At 36.6% G+C, this 13,928-nt stretch overlaps 1 protein-coding gene across 1 annotated transcript in view; it reads left to right on the top strand.

Moving 5' to 3' along the window:
• Window positions 1-13,928, top strand: part of LOC150092286 (acid-sensing ion channel 1B-like) — a 103,212-nt gene that overhangs the window by 65,966 nt on the left and 23,318 nt on the right. Inside the window, exon 8 of the mRNA XM_090414837.1 lies at window positions 8,808-8,902. Coding sequence (XP_090270963.1) covers window positions 8,808-8,902 — 95 coding nt within the window. The remainder of the gene's footprint in view (window positions 1-8,807; window positions 8,903-13,928) is intronic.

The raw sequence follows: 13,928 nt of genomic DNA, 5'->3' as shown, positions 1-13,928 counted from the left end.
ATCTGTTTATATCTTTTGTAATTTCACTGTTGTACTCGATTACTCCTCTGAGGTCGGCGAAGTTCTGTACTTGCTCTAGATTCTTACTGTCAGTTTCAGTTTTCAGATGGATATTTCTTTTTTCTATTTGTATAATTTTTGTTTTGTCTATATTTAGATTTAATCCAAATTTTATACATCTCCCATTATTTTATCAGAAATTCATTGTAGGTCTTTTTCCATGCTTGCAAGTAATGCAATATCATCTGCAAATTTTAGATTTGTTATATTTTTCCCATATATTTTGATTGTGGAGTTGTCTTTGTTTAAGGCCTTATTGGTTGCTTCTTCCAGTTTAAGATTGAATCGGTTCGGTGACAGATTGCATCTCTGTCTTACTCCACTCTCTGTGTGGAACCCATTGTTTAAGGTGTTCTCAACTCGTACTGCACTTTCAGATTTCTCGTATAGATTCCTTATTATTCTTATAGTTTTGTTAGGAATTCCAAATTCTTTCATAGTTCTCTTCTACGGATTGAATCAAATGCCTGACAAAATCTATGAAATTTATATAGAAACCTTGGTTTTACTCTAGTGTCTTTTCTATTAGCTGTCTTAAGGCAAATAATTGATTAATTGTGCTTTTGTCCTAGTCTGAAACCTGCTTGTTCTTCTCCTAATGCATTTCTATATATATATATATATATATATATATATATATATATAAAATTTATTACACATACATATATATGTATGTGTAATAAATTTTTTAACTTGGGGATATTGTACATTAGGATAACCAAGTTATTTTATAAACTTGGTTATTTTAACTCCTAATCCCAAGTATGCAAACAATTAAGTTTGCGCCTGAAACAAAGTTCAAGTGTAAAGATGGTACAACACCAGGGCAACTCATTGTAAAGGTGAGTAAAGCTCTGATCACTATTCTTAGTATTTTCCCATAATGTAAAGCACATCTCACTAGAAGATGTATACTGCAATGCATTATGGGTGGGGTCACTACTCAGACTGGTTTCAACCTTTTTTTGAAGTCTCCTCAGTGAATAGCTAGACCCTAAATACCAAGGTTATAGTAATATGGAGCCTTATCAACTTTACCTATAGAAGTTGCAACAAGGTGTTTTTTATTTTTAATAAAAATCTCTGGAGGAGATATAGATGTAATAAATTTTTTTAACTTGGGGATATTGTATATTATAGTTAAAAAAATATACAATATCCCCAAGTTAAACAGTATCCAAAAGTCTTGAACCTCTTGTTCCCTATATTACATGTTGCCTAAGACATTTGTCCCTCAAGAATTGTAGAAATTCCATCCCCTTATTGCATGCATTTTCCTTTTCCCAGCTTATACTGCTGTATTTAAAATCTCCCATAACAATCATTCTTCTTGCATTTGCTAAGTTCAACTGCCTACACATCTCCTGCTTCCCTCTTCACTGTGCTCCCTAGTTTATAGCAACACCCTACTAAATATCCTGTCTTGGCCACTTCTACCTCACACCATATGCTTCCAGAACCATTAGTTTCACTGTCTTCCAAAGCCTCCACTCTTAGAGGACATATGTCATCACTTATCATAAGCAGTACTCCACCACCATGTTTTCCTTTCCTATCCTGCCAAAAAATGCTGTACCCTGCTACTTCAATTCCTGTTATTATATCATCCTCCATCAACCACATCTCAGAGATCCCAATAATCTTTGGCGAGGCTGATGCTATCAGTGCCACCAATTCGTCTCCTTAATTTCAGATACTCCTGGTATTAGTATATAGCATAAAATGTCACTGCTTCTATACCTATCATTGTCCTATCTCGACCCCACTGCACTCGATGTTACCTGATGTTGTCCCCCCTTCCACCAAGCACCCATTCCCACAAGATGCCACCCCTGCTACCATCCACCCTGGGAATTCTAGTTTCCCTGCATTGACACACCAACTCATTCAGAAAACAGCAATCTCTCCAGATGCCTTCATTTTTCATTCAAATTCAAGCAGTATCTTGCATATTCCCCTCTGTCCTCAAACGCCCTTCAAGCATCCACATATTCCAATCCTCTCTTCTGACACATTCTGGCTATTCAGCTATTCAGTATTACTGTTCTTCTGCCCAGCTCGTCACTATCATACCTGAGTAACACATACGTAATCTTTCCTCTCTGTGTTTTCTTTTGCACAACCTCAAGCAAGAATCTTGGATCTCTTGCTGTCCGATTTACATTGCCTCTGAAGTCATCGAGCCCACCATCACAATCCTTTCACCCCTCTTAATTGCCTTTGCCACATTTTCTATCATCCCTCCAGGCAAACACACCTCTGGCATGCTATCTTGCACACCTGAGATCATCTAGTCTCCATACATCACACCTCTATCCATTCTGTTTCTTGATTGCTCACCTTCATTTCCCACTCTCTCTCCTCTAACCCTTTCTCCCTGTGTATACCTACTTGATGTCCTGGCATCACTCTATCCCTGGTTCCAGCACTTCTTTACATTCCCTCTCTCTCTCTCTGTTTCCATTCTCCCCTCCTCTATCATTCCCATAACTCTCTCTCACTCCCTCTCTTCTACTGTTTCTATTCTCTCCTCTTCTATCATTCCCAAACTTCTCTCTCCTACTGCTTCTATTCTCTCCTCTTCTATCATTCCCAAAACTTTCTCTCACTCCTACTCTGATTTGCCTTGCATTCATCTCTTCCTTTCTCCTAATCTCATCTTTCATACTTCTCATCTCGTTCACAAGACATTCACCTCCTATTTCAGCTCATCTATCCCTCTCTGCAACTTTCACTCTTACTCGCCATTCATTTAACCAATCAAAGCCATCTCCAAAAACTTCAGTCATTCAAGCCTTCCACACTCCCGAATCTTATTTTCTCATTCATATTTTGCCCGTCATTCTCTCTTATCACACTACTCATCTCCCGACATTCATTTCCCTTCCATGAAGCAACTAGGTCGGTCATCGAAATATCTGTTTCATTTTCAGTGATTTCCTCCCACTGCCTGCATTTTGCGCATAATACACATACCCCCTTCTCTCACCCACCACATATCCAACTCCCAGGAAGCATACATGCTGCAAAGTCCTTTATTATGTTACTTATAATAGAGTTCTTAAATGGCGGAGGAATTGGTGACACGCCATTTGTGATTACAGCTGCGTCTGCCGTCATTCCTTACTGCCAAGTAACTACTAAACTAATCATTAAAATAAGCACTATATAAACACTGTATCATATATATATATATATATATATATATATATATATAGATAGATACACACATATACATATATATGTGTCAGCCTGGCTGGCCAAGTGGCGCTCTCCAGCCAAAAGGCTGCGGGTTCGAATCCTGCCATGGGCATGGATGTCTGTGATTGTCTTTGGAAATACTAGTGGTGGTCGGCGGTAAATGGCATTGGTGTAGTTGCGGTCAGTTGGTGGATTGAGTAGTGGAGACAGTTGTAGAGCAGGTGCCCTCCCTCGATGAGTCTTTGGACTCCCTGGAGGTGTTTAATAATAATTTAATTTTTAAAAAAAATCACCACATGCTTCAGCAACCCTAGCGCTACCCATGTAGTTGATCATATTCTTGGTTTGTTTATCTGGTGATATCCATGTCCATTTTCTTTGCGGTTTTGGTTGTTTAAAGAGAGTGTTGGTTATTGTTAGTGTTAAGGTTTAAGTTCCCATTACAATTAGGTCTTGACTTGATGTCTACTATACTGCTTTTTGCAGATTTGTATAGAACTCCTCAATGTCTTCTTCTGATGATGTTCAAGTTGGTGAGTATACATGAATAATAGTCAGTGACCCAATTGATTTTTTTTAAATCTTGCTTTAATTATCCTGGGTGAGATAGGATTGTAAGACAGCAGAGAGTTTTGAGCCTTTGGTTTTAATATAAGTGCTACTCCCTCTTGGTGTCATCCCTTTCTGAAGTTAAAATTTTGTACTGTCTCTGGTGAAATTCTCCTTTTCCAGTCCATCTGGTTTTGCAGAATCCAATCACTTCTCATTTGTAGTTGTCTAATTCATGCAGTAGTATTTCCAATGCTCCTTCCTGGTGAAGGGTTCTTACGTTGTTCCTGTGCTTGTTATGTTTTTCCTGTCTACTAAGTGATGTTTTGTTGCAATAACATATTTTTCGCTTTCACTATCCTTGTTCCCTAATAGTTGGTGCAACCCTTGTTTGACTGGGTGACAGTCGAGCTGGCATGCATCTTTAGGTTGGTTTGAGTTCTTTCAATTTCAAACCAACCTAGTTTCATCAAGTGTCGACCACCACTCTTTGACTTGAATTCAGCCTCTCCTAGCATGGAGTACAGACACTTTTTGCAGCCAATTCACTGAATACATTTGCTGCTTGAGCTCGCCATATCTGACTGCCCTCACTTAGTTTAGCTTGTAGGTCGACAGAGTTTACCAGGGTATAACTGCTACCAGTTTAAAGTAGCTTCTTGGAGCCATAAGTGAGAGTTGGGTGTCCAATGAGAACCAATCTATTTGAATCACAATTATGTATGACCATCGAAGCAGAGAGGTACTATCTCTCCTCAACACCCCAATACACCCCAGGTATACAAATAAATAAATAAATAAACATACAAATTACTGAAGGGTTTTTACAAGATTAATACACAGGAATTTTTCAGAATGGGTCTGGTGGTGGGAGAACTAGGGGGGCCATCCTTGGAAACTGAGCAAGAGTGTAATCACAATTTGTTAGAACTGGATTGTTTGCTTGGAGAGTGGTGAATCAGTGGAATACATTGCCATAGTCTGTTGTGGGAGCCATGACTGTGAATGAGCTCAAAGCAAAGTATGAGAGATACTGTGCAAACGTTGGATGGTGTTTGGCATGATATTTAGGACCTCCCTCGATGAGTCTAAGTACTCGATGGCGTAGCCTGTAATAATATGAGTATCATTTATCAGTAGTGTCTGTGAGGAGCCTATCAGATAGTACAAGGAAATTATTGCACATTGTAGTAGTGATTGGAGTACAAGAGGTCATCCTTGGAAACTGTACAAAAGTAGTGTGAGTAAGGAAGTGAAAAGTGAGTGGTGAATGAGTAGAAGAATGCATTGCCAATGCCAGTGATGAATATTTGAATGCTAAAATGTTTTTATGGCAAAGTATGAGTTATTGTGGTCTGTGAGTGTTTGACTTCCTGTGATGAGCTTTCTGAATCCATGAAGGCTTGGAAATAATACTAAAATATGAGGGTCACTCATATTTATATGGTGGGATGGAGTCTAGGAGAATGATGGTGACTAGCGGAGTACCTCAGGATTTGGTACTAGGGCTACTATTTAATTTGTATATTCATGACAGTGGGAAAGATTTAAGAAGGGATATTCAGTTGTTTGCTGATGATGCAAAGCTGGAGAGAGCAATAGTTGATGAAGGTGAAGTAGATATCCTGCAGGATGATTTAAATAAATTGGCATTGTGGTCAAGGGATAATGATTATCAATTTAATGTTGCAAAATGTAAGGTTATGCACTTTGGGTTGAAAAGGTTGCATATGATGTATCATATTGATGAGGCTAGGGACTTGGGGATAATGGTGGACAAAGAGTTAAAGTTCAGAGAGCATATTACAAAAGTTGTTAAAATAGCTCAACGAATTACTTGGATGTTGAAAAACACACTAACAAGTAAAGATAAGGAAATTATTATCTGATTTGACCAAATCTGTGTGACTACTGCACATGGATTTGGTCATCTGGGTTTCTTGGGGACCAGGAAGTGGTAGAAAAGATTCAGAGATGAGTGATCAAGATGGTGACAGGTCTGTGGAATACTCCCTATGAGGATAGATTGCAGGTTTGTGGCTTACAAAGTTTAGTTGTTAGTGACAAGGACATGAGAGAAACTTTTTAAGATATCGAAGGAGTTATAAAATTGGTGCAATCAAAATGTTTCAATATATGAAAAATAGTCAGAGAACTAGGGGGCCATCCATGAATGTTGTGTGAGAATGTGGTTAGTAAGGGTGTGCAGACCAAATTTTTTGCATGGAGAGTAGTGATGGAATAGATTGCCAGAATTGGTTGCGAGTTCCTTGACAGTGAATGGGTTCAAGGAGAGGTGTGATAGGATTTGTGTGTATGATGGTTGATTTGGGTCTCCTGCAATGAGTCTCCAGACTCCATGGGGATGCTGTAAATAATAATAACTTATAAGCTTCTATCATGTCTCCTCTTTTTTGACTATCAGTTAGTTTTTAAAGCCCACAGACTTTTAATCTTTTCTCACAGGGAACATTCATAGATCTGCCACAATATTTGTTCACTTGCTTGTGGATCCTCATAATCATAGAATCCAGGTGACCAGATTTTTGCACAGTAGTCCAAATGTGGCCTTATTGAAGCCTTATAAAGGGGAACAATAACCTTCCTCTCACATCTTGTTATTATTTAACAAACATCAAATCTGATGTGCTGTTTTGGACACTTTTGCAATATGCCCTCTAAACTTCAAATTCCTGTTAACAATCACACCGAAGTCACTTGCTTGTCTCATCAATTTCCTACAATTTAATTCCATCAGTATAGTACACTGCTTGTGATCTCTTCTTCTCAGAGTACATCACCTTACACTTGGCCATGTTAAACTTGTTGCCATTTATTTACCTTTGCACATGCTGATAACCTATTTCAGTCTTCCTGCAGGATCTCTACATTACCTTTATTAACTATTCCACTTTCTAGTTTTGCATCAGCCCACAACTGAATATTTTCTGTGAAATCATTTTCTATATCATTGATGTACAAATAAACAACAGAGTATCAAGTACTGAATCCTGCACTGGTAACCTGCCTTCTCCTGCTCCTCCATAAACCACATTTTGATATCCCTCCATCAGCTAACCTCTAATCCAAATTTTCAGCTTCATATCCATCCCCGTTTGCTCCATTTTATGCAACAGAGTTCCATGTGGAATCCTGTAAAATTCCTTTTCAAAGTCCAGTATTCACTGAGTAGCTATTTCTAAAGTATCATATTTTTATCCAACCAATCCTGAATTCTGTTTTTTACCAACTTCTCCAATATCTTAATTACCACTCTTGAGATACTGATGGGTGTATAATTTGCTACTTCTATCTTGGAGTATCCTTTGTGCATTGTTAAATGACATGTTAAATTAAACATGTTGGTCAGAGGAGATGCTAATTCCATACCACATTTTTGTAATACATGGGTTAATGTGCTAACTAATCTCATGGCTGTATTTGCATTAAGGTTCTGCAATATCCCAGTCACCTCCAATTCTTTAACTTCTATTCGCCCATCATTCAATGCTACATCTAGCATTGCAGTATCACCACCTAGATGGTCCGTCTTTGCAAAACGATCACTCCGTAATTCAATATTTTTTTTTTTTTTTCCTCCCCCGTTATCTCCCCAAACACCCATCAGGACTTTTTAAAGTTCATACTTCCATAGTCCTTCCTCCTTTTACTTGCCATATAGAAAAGAACTCTTTTTAGGATTTCTTTTGGCCTCATCAGCTAACTTTTCTCTCATAATTAGCTTTAGCCTTCCTTACCACTCTTGTAGTCTATACCTTGTGCTGCTCATGTGCATGCTAATCATCTTATATATATATATAAATAATTTTTTTTTTTTTTTTTTTTTTCCCTGCACGACTTTTCTTTGTGTGCAACTCCTGCTTAATGATTCTGTTCATCCATCTAACTTCTACAGTTTGATACTGCTTTCTTGGAGTGTGCTAAGTTTCCCATTATCATCTGGTTCTTCTCTCTCCCTACACTTCTGGCTCTAGTTCTTGGAACATTTACAGCACACCCACTGAACTAGTTTTGTTCTCTTTCCATAAATTGTTCATTTTACAAGTGTATACTTGCACATGCTACAATGAACAAAATGGCACATGTGGAAATTGCTGACTGTTGTTCTCACATTAGTGCCATAATGTACAATGCGGTAGGCAGTAGTGGTGTCGCATGCCCAAGTCTGTAGGGTGTGATATTGTGTAGCTTATGCAACCCACGCTACAAAATTCACATCAGTTTGACCGTGTAATTGCATTTTTATCGAAAAGTTTTAAGAGTGTATAGCACATCAGCACTCATCTTAATTGGTCCAGTGTAATTGTAGGATAACTTTGAATACTTTTAATTTATCAATTAATTGTAACCAAATCGATATAGAATGGGGGATAATGTGTTAAACATGAATAGTGAAATAGAGAAGTGTCTCATGTATTCGTTTTTGCATCTTTTATCTGTTGATGATGATAATAATAATAATAGTCAGTTTTGAGTATTTTATCTGTTAATGGATTCAGGGAAAGGTACAATAGATGTTGTGTGGATAAGTGGAGTCTCCCATTATGAATCTTCAGATTCCATGGAGATGCTCATACATTATTATTACTGCATTTATATATTTTGTTTACATCTCCTGTCAAATTAATCATATCTTCATGGACTCTGCAAAACTGGCAGTATCAGTTCTGATAGTTGCCTCTACAAACTGATATATTTTATTGTTTTCCTGATGTTTTTAGTGATTTGAATAATGGTACTACTTTGTGCTTAATGATAAGGGAACTGAAAGAATTACACAATTAAATATTTTATAAACCACTGTTGAGTCTTCTTTCTTTAGAAGAAACTTTAGACAAAAATACTTGTCTTTTTGTCTAAAGTTTCTTCTAAAGAAACTTTAGAAAAAAATACATTGAATATATAACATATGGAACAAAGACAGTTTTCTTATTTTAATTTATGTTTAGTAAGGAAATACTTTTATTGTTTTTCAGAAAAGATAATGAAATATCCCGAGTAGTCATCAATTACCACAGAATGTTTTATATCCATGTGAAGTATCATAGCAGATCTATTTCTTCCTTATTCAGTAAGCATTCTGTAATTATTTAGCTTATTCACTTAATTTACTACTTATTAAAATGAAATAAGTCATAATGTCCATCCATCCATCAGCGGTTTTAATAGACACTTAAGCACCCATGACCTTCCAACTATTCTTGGACTTCTCAATTGTAACTCAAGGATAAGGTGATTAGTCCTATGCCTCCTGAAGTGTCCTATCTCTGTAGATGCATGAACACATGCATCCACAGAGATAGGACCGGTTTGCCTGTTCTAGGGGACGAAAACCCCAAGTTTCTGGGTTAATCCCCCCCCCCCCCACATACACCTTTGCACGAGTCCGGCTAAACTCACTTTTCGTCGAAAGAAAGTCGTAATATACTGATTATAATCGAACTAACTATATTCAGAGCTGTGTGGAGTACTAACTATCAAACAGCAAAACTTTGTAATGTGTATACCTCACAATACATAGGAGAAAAAATACAGAAATATATTACAAGGTTACACAACTATGGAGAGAAAAATGGCAATGTATATGACCTATTCTGCATGTGCTGTGAAATTAGGTGCTGTGAGAAGCAACTGCAGTAACAGTAATAAAATTCCTCTAACCGTATCAGTACTAGCTGTGAGTTCTGTGAGAATAGTGCAATGGCTGGGATTATGAAAAGCTCTATCAGAAACATACTTGCAGCATGGTCCTTTTGACACAATATTATCCAATACGTAATATGATAGTGAAATCTGAGAATTTTATGAGGAAGCAAAAGTGCCAAGACTGTTCTATTCATACAAAAATCTACCTAGTACAACAAATTGCAGACTAGAATTGGAGGAAAGGCTACTGCATAAATGATTAGGGTTCTGTTGCATTTCCTTAAATTCATTAAAACACTTGGTTATCTCTGTAGTGAACTTATGACCAAAGGAATTGGATTTGTTATAATCTTTGAGGGACCTCAGGAATATGTTATAGTGGGTAGTTTGCTATACTGTATAAATTTTCTTTAGAACAGCATTTTGCCTCTGAGACTGTGAGGACGTTTCAGTATTTTGTTAAAATGAATGAATTTGTTATAATGGTGTTTGTTACGATGACAGTTGACTAATTTTTTATAGTATAAGATTCATTAGAGAAAATTTACTTTAGAATAACATTAATGCATTGGATGGAACTGTTTTTAGTAGTTTACCATAGAGATGTTTTTTATAGTGAGAATTGACTGTATTTTCTTATCAAAAACATCTGAAAATGATATCCTTTGGTTGGAAAGAACTGGATTGAATCCACGAGGAACCTTTATAAGAGCTTTTCAGCTAAAGGTGAGTTCCATCCTTCAGTCGCACAGAAGTGGTCAAGATATAGTTTTGAAGCATCTTTCAGCACCATTCTAAACATATGTTTAGAATGGTGCTGAAAGATGAGTAATTTTTGCAAATTTAATTAATAATATTAAGTTAATTTGTTGTAGTTTTTTATGAGTGTGATAGATTGAGATTTTTAGATTCTAGGAAAAAATTATATTTTGTGTTAAAGTAGATATTGTCATTATGGTGTGCTAGTGCATAGTAGAACTGCAGTGGCCAAGACATCTTTGTTGCAGTTGAATATGCAATATATTGCACTGTGCAGTGTGTTAGATGCATTTGTCATAAAAATTGAAAGATTTATTGAAGGCAAGTGAAACTGATGAACAAATATATAAGAAGTGTTTACGCTCTATGTACAACTGAGCAGTTTTACATAGAGAGTAAAACACGTGATGCTGGAGTAGAGAATGTTGGAAGTCTGGCAAATGATAGTGATATTGTTAAAAGTTCAGTGATGGAAGATCAGAAGAATGAAGAGGACCTCATAAAAGAAGTAGCATGCTTGCAGAAATGTTAGGTGACTGGTAGAGCTGAGAAAGGGGGGAGAAAAAGATGTGCAAGGTTAGAAACAAGAATACATGGCTAAGCAAGAGTAGGAGGATAAGGAGGGTAATTTTTATGGTGAGTCATTGATAAGAGGATTACTTAATAAATGAATCTTGTTTCTATGGTGCAAAAATTATTACTATTAGTGAAGCTGTCAGGAAGCAAAAATGTAAGGTGAAAGATTGGCACTAATAACTTGAAAGGTGAAAAGTGTTGTCTGAGAGAAGATAAGAAAGAGTTATTGGATGAAGCAAAAAAGAATGGTGAAAGATAGAGTTAAGATTGTCAGTCTGCTGCTGTACTGTGATAGAGGCAAGGTGAGGAGGGTAATGATTGCAAATGAATCGATGTGCAGAAGGAAAACGTTTCTAGACCTATGGACTGAATTTGAACAGATGGAAGGACTTAAATAATATTGATGGACTGCACATAAATAGATTTGGAGTTAGGTGTCTAGAGAAAGTTTGTTCACTGAGAGTGTGGAAGTTCAAAGTCAGGAAAGCTAATGCTGTTGGGATAGATACAGGTGAGTGTGTGCAGGCACCCATGAGACAAGTAAATGTGAGAAATACTAAAAAAAATGTGGAATCTAGTTTCTCAAATGGCAAGATTGTCATGACTAGGTATAAAGGGTGGTTGGGGGCAGGGACTAAGGGGATGCTACAGTCTATGTATACTAATGCTAGAAATATTAACAATAAGAGGGAGGAGTTTTTGGTATTGGTTGGTGTAATAACCTTGCCAAAAAATTATATGCATAGAGATAATTACTAGAAAGGAATGTGATGAAGGGAATTTAAAGTTTGAGTGTTAGATCTGGTCATAGGATCAAAAAATCTGTCAATAACTAAGATGGTCACATTTTCTCCAATTAGGAAGAGTGCAATCTTGACTTGGGAGGTTGCAAACATGCATTTTTTTAGTTTAGAAAGGCTATGTGTACCTTGTAATTTTATATTACAAGGCATGTGATTATGATAAACTCAGGAGGCAGCTCGAAGTAATGCCATAGCATAATACTCTGTAAGGGAAGGAATGCTGGTGGTGCATGGGAGATAGTTGTGGGGTATCTGAAGGAAGCAGTATCATATGATATATCCAAAGTCAGGAAGATAAATCAGGTAGGAATTAGACAGATGAGTAGTATCATTAAGCAGGGGCTCTAAAAAAAAAGAAAATGTTGTGTGGTGGCCAGAGCCTTGTAGCATTCATAGCACTACAAGGCTCAGGCAAGAAAGGTGACTAGCATAGTAAGTAAGGCAAAATCAGATTATGAGAAGAAATTAGACAAGCAGGCCAAAGGAAATCTCAAGAGCTCTTTTGCTGTGTGGCAAGTAAAAGGGAGAATGACTATGGAATGATGACTTTTAAGCTGATGGTGGCAAAGTGACAGAATTAAGAATGAATGGGTAAGAATATGACTCTGTGGGAGAGGGATAGCTTTGTGAAAGGTGGGGCGTTAATACTTTACTAATTTTATATAACAGAGTAATGGCTAAATGACAAACTTGCATGATTTGCAAATATGTGTAACAGGATACCACATGGAACTTTGTTATGCAAATTGGAACAAGTGGGTGGAAAACTAGTGATACAGATACCAGGGTGGCTGATGAACAGATACCAAAAAAGTAATATATGGAGGAGCAGAATCCAGGAGAAAGCAGGCAACTAGTGGTGTGTTGCAAGGCTCTGTGTTTGGACCACTACTGTTTAATATGTACATTAATGATACAGGAAATAACTTGAAGATAAATATTCAGTTGTTTGTTGATGATGTAAAACTGGGCAGATGAAAAGATCACAAGTTGCATAATAATTGATAGAACTGTACTTTAGGAAATGGGTGATGCTAGGGATTTGGGGAAAGTTCAGAGGACATATTGCTAATATGGCTAAAGTAGCTCATACAATGAGCTACTTGGTTATTGAAGAACACACTGACAAATAGCGATAAGGAAATTATCATTCCTCTTTATAAGTGCTTAATATGGCCACACATTGGATTACTGTGCTTGGGTCTGGTCACCTGGATTTTTGGGAATGAAGTGGTGAAAAGGATCCATAGGTCCAGTGACCAGTGTAGTTTATGGACTGTGGAGTGCTCTCTATGATGATAGATTGAGAGTTTATAGGTTGCAAAAGTTAATTGATAAACAGAAAAAGGGATTTTTTTTTTTTTTTTTTGTGGCTCCAACACATTAAAGGTTTTAGGAGAAAAGGTTTTAAAATCTATAGCAAGTTACAGGTAGTGAGTACATCTAGTGCAAATGAATTTAAGGGAAGGTATGATAGCTGAGTTAGGTAATTTACAACCTCCCTCGATGAGTCCTTGACTCCCTGGAGGAGGTCTCAGATAATAATAATAATAATAATAGTACATTCGTACCATAGGTGGGTGAATGATTTTTTCCCTATTTTTCTTACTTTTAATGTCTTTTTTTGTATCTTTTTACTTATTTTTCACATAGTCCAGAAACCCTCCTCTAGAGACCAAACAGGGAACTTTTTCATAAGTAGATTTAAATTTAACTATCTTCTCCCAGAAATGTGTGAATTGCTCTGATTGTATGATTATTTAATTATGATTACTTTCCAGAACTTATATACTACAAGTTCTGGAAAGTAATCATAATTAATTGTCTGTGGTTTCTTGAATGATGGCATCCTAAATATCTAATTAACATAAATGCAGTGCTCATTGTTTTCTTTGAACTGGAATAGCATGTTATGTTCCTTTTCTCATATATCTGTGACTAAGATGAGTGATGATTGCATGCTGTATGACATTTGCCAGTTTTGAATGTTGCTTCCTTTTATTCCTATTTTCTTTTATTCTATTTGACAATGTTCCTGTAACAAGGATGAGATATTTGTAGACAATAAATCTATTTTTGCATTGAGTATTATTTACTTTGTTAAATGCTTCTTTATCTGTGAACATTATAGTAGGACAATAAAGTTATTTTTATTTTAATCCAGTTCTGTATTACTGTGGTGCAATTTAAAAAAATAAAAAATTATACAAGAAACCAATCATGATGATACTCCATGATATACAGTATCATCATGATCAGCTTTCATTCAATGAAAGGGGCTCCTGGCTCACCAAAATCCATGAAGATGACATA

Source organism: Typopeltis vanoorti, chromosome 26 (assembly GCF_054136105.1).
Source record: "Typopeltis vanoorti isolate ZY-2024b chromosome 26, IOZ_Tvanoo_1.0, whole genome shotgun sequence".
Classification (NCBI taxonomy): Eukaryota; Metazoa; Arthropoda; class Arachnida; order Uropygi; family Thelyphonidae; genus Typopeltis; species Typopeltis vanoorti.
This window is presented reverse-complemented; position numbering and strand designations above follow the sequence as displayed.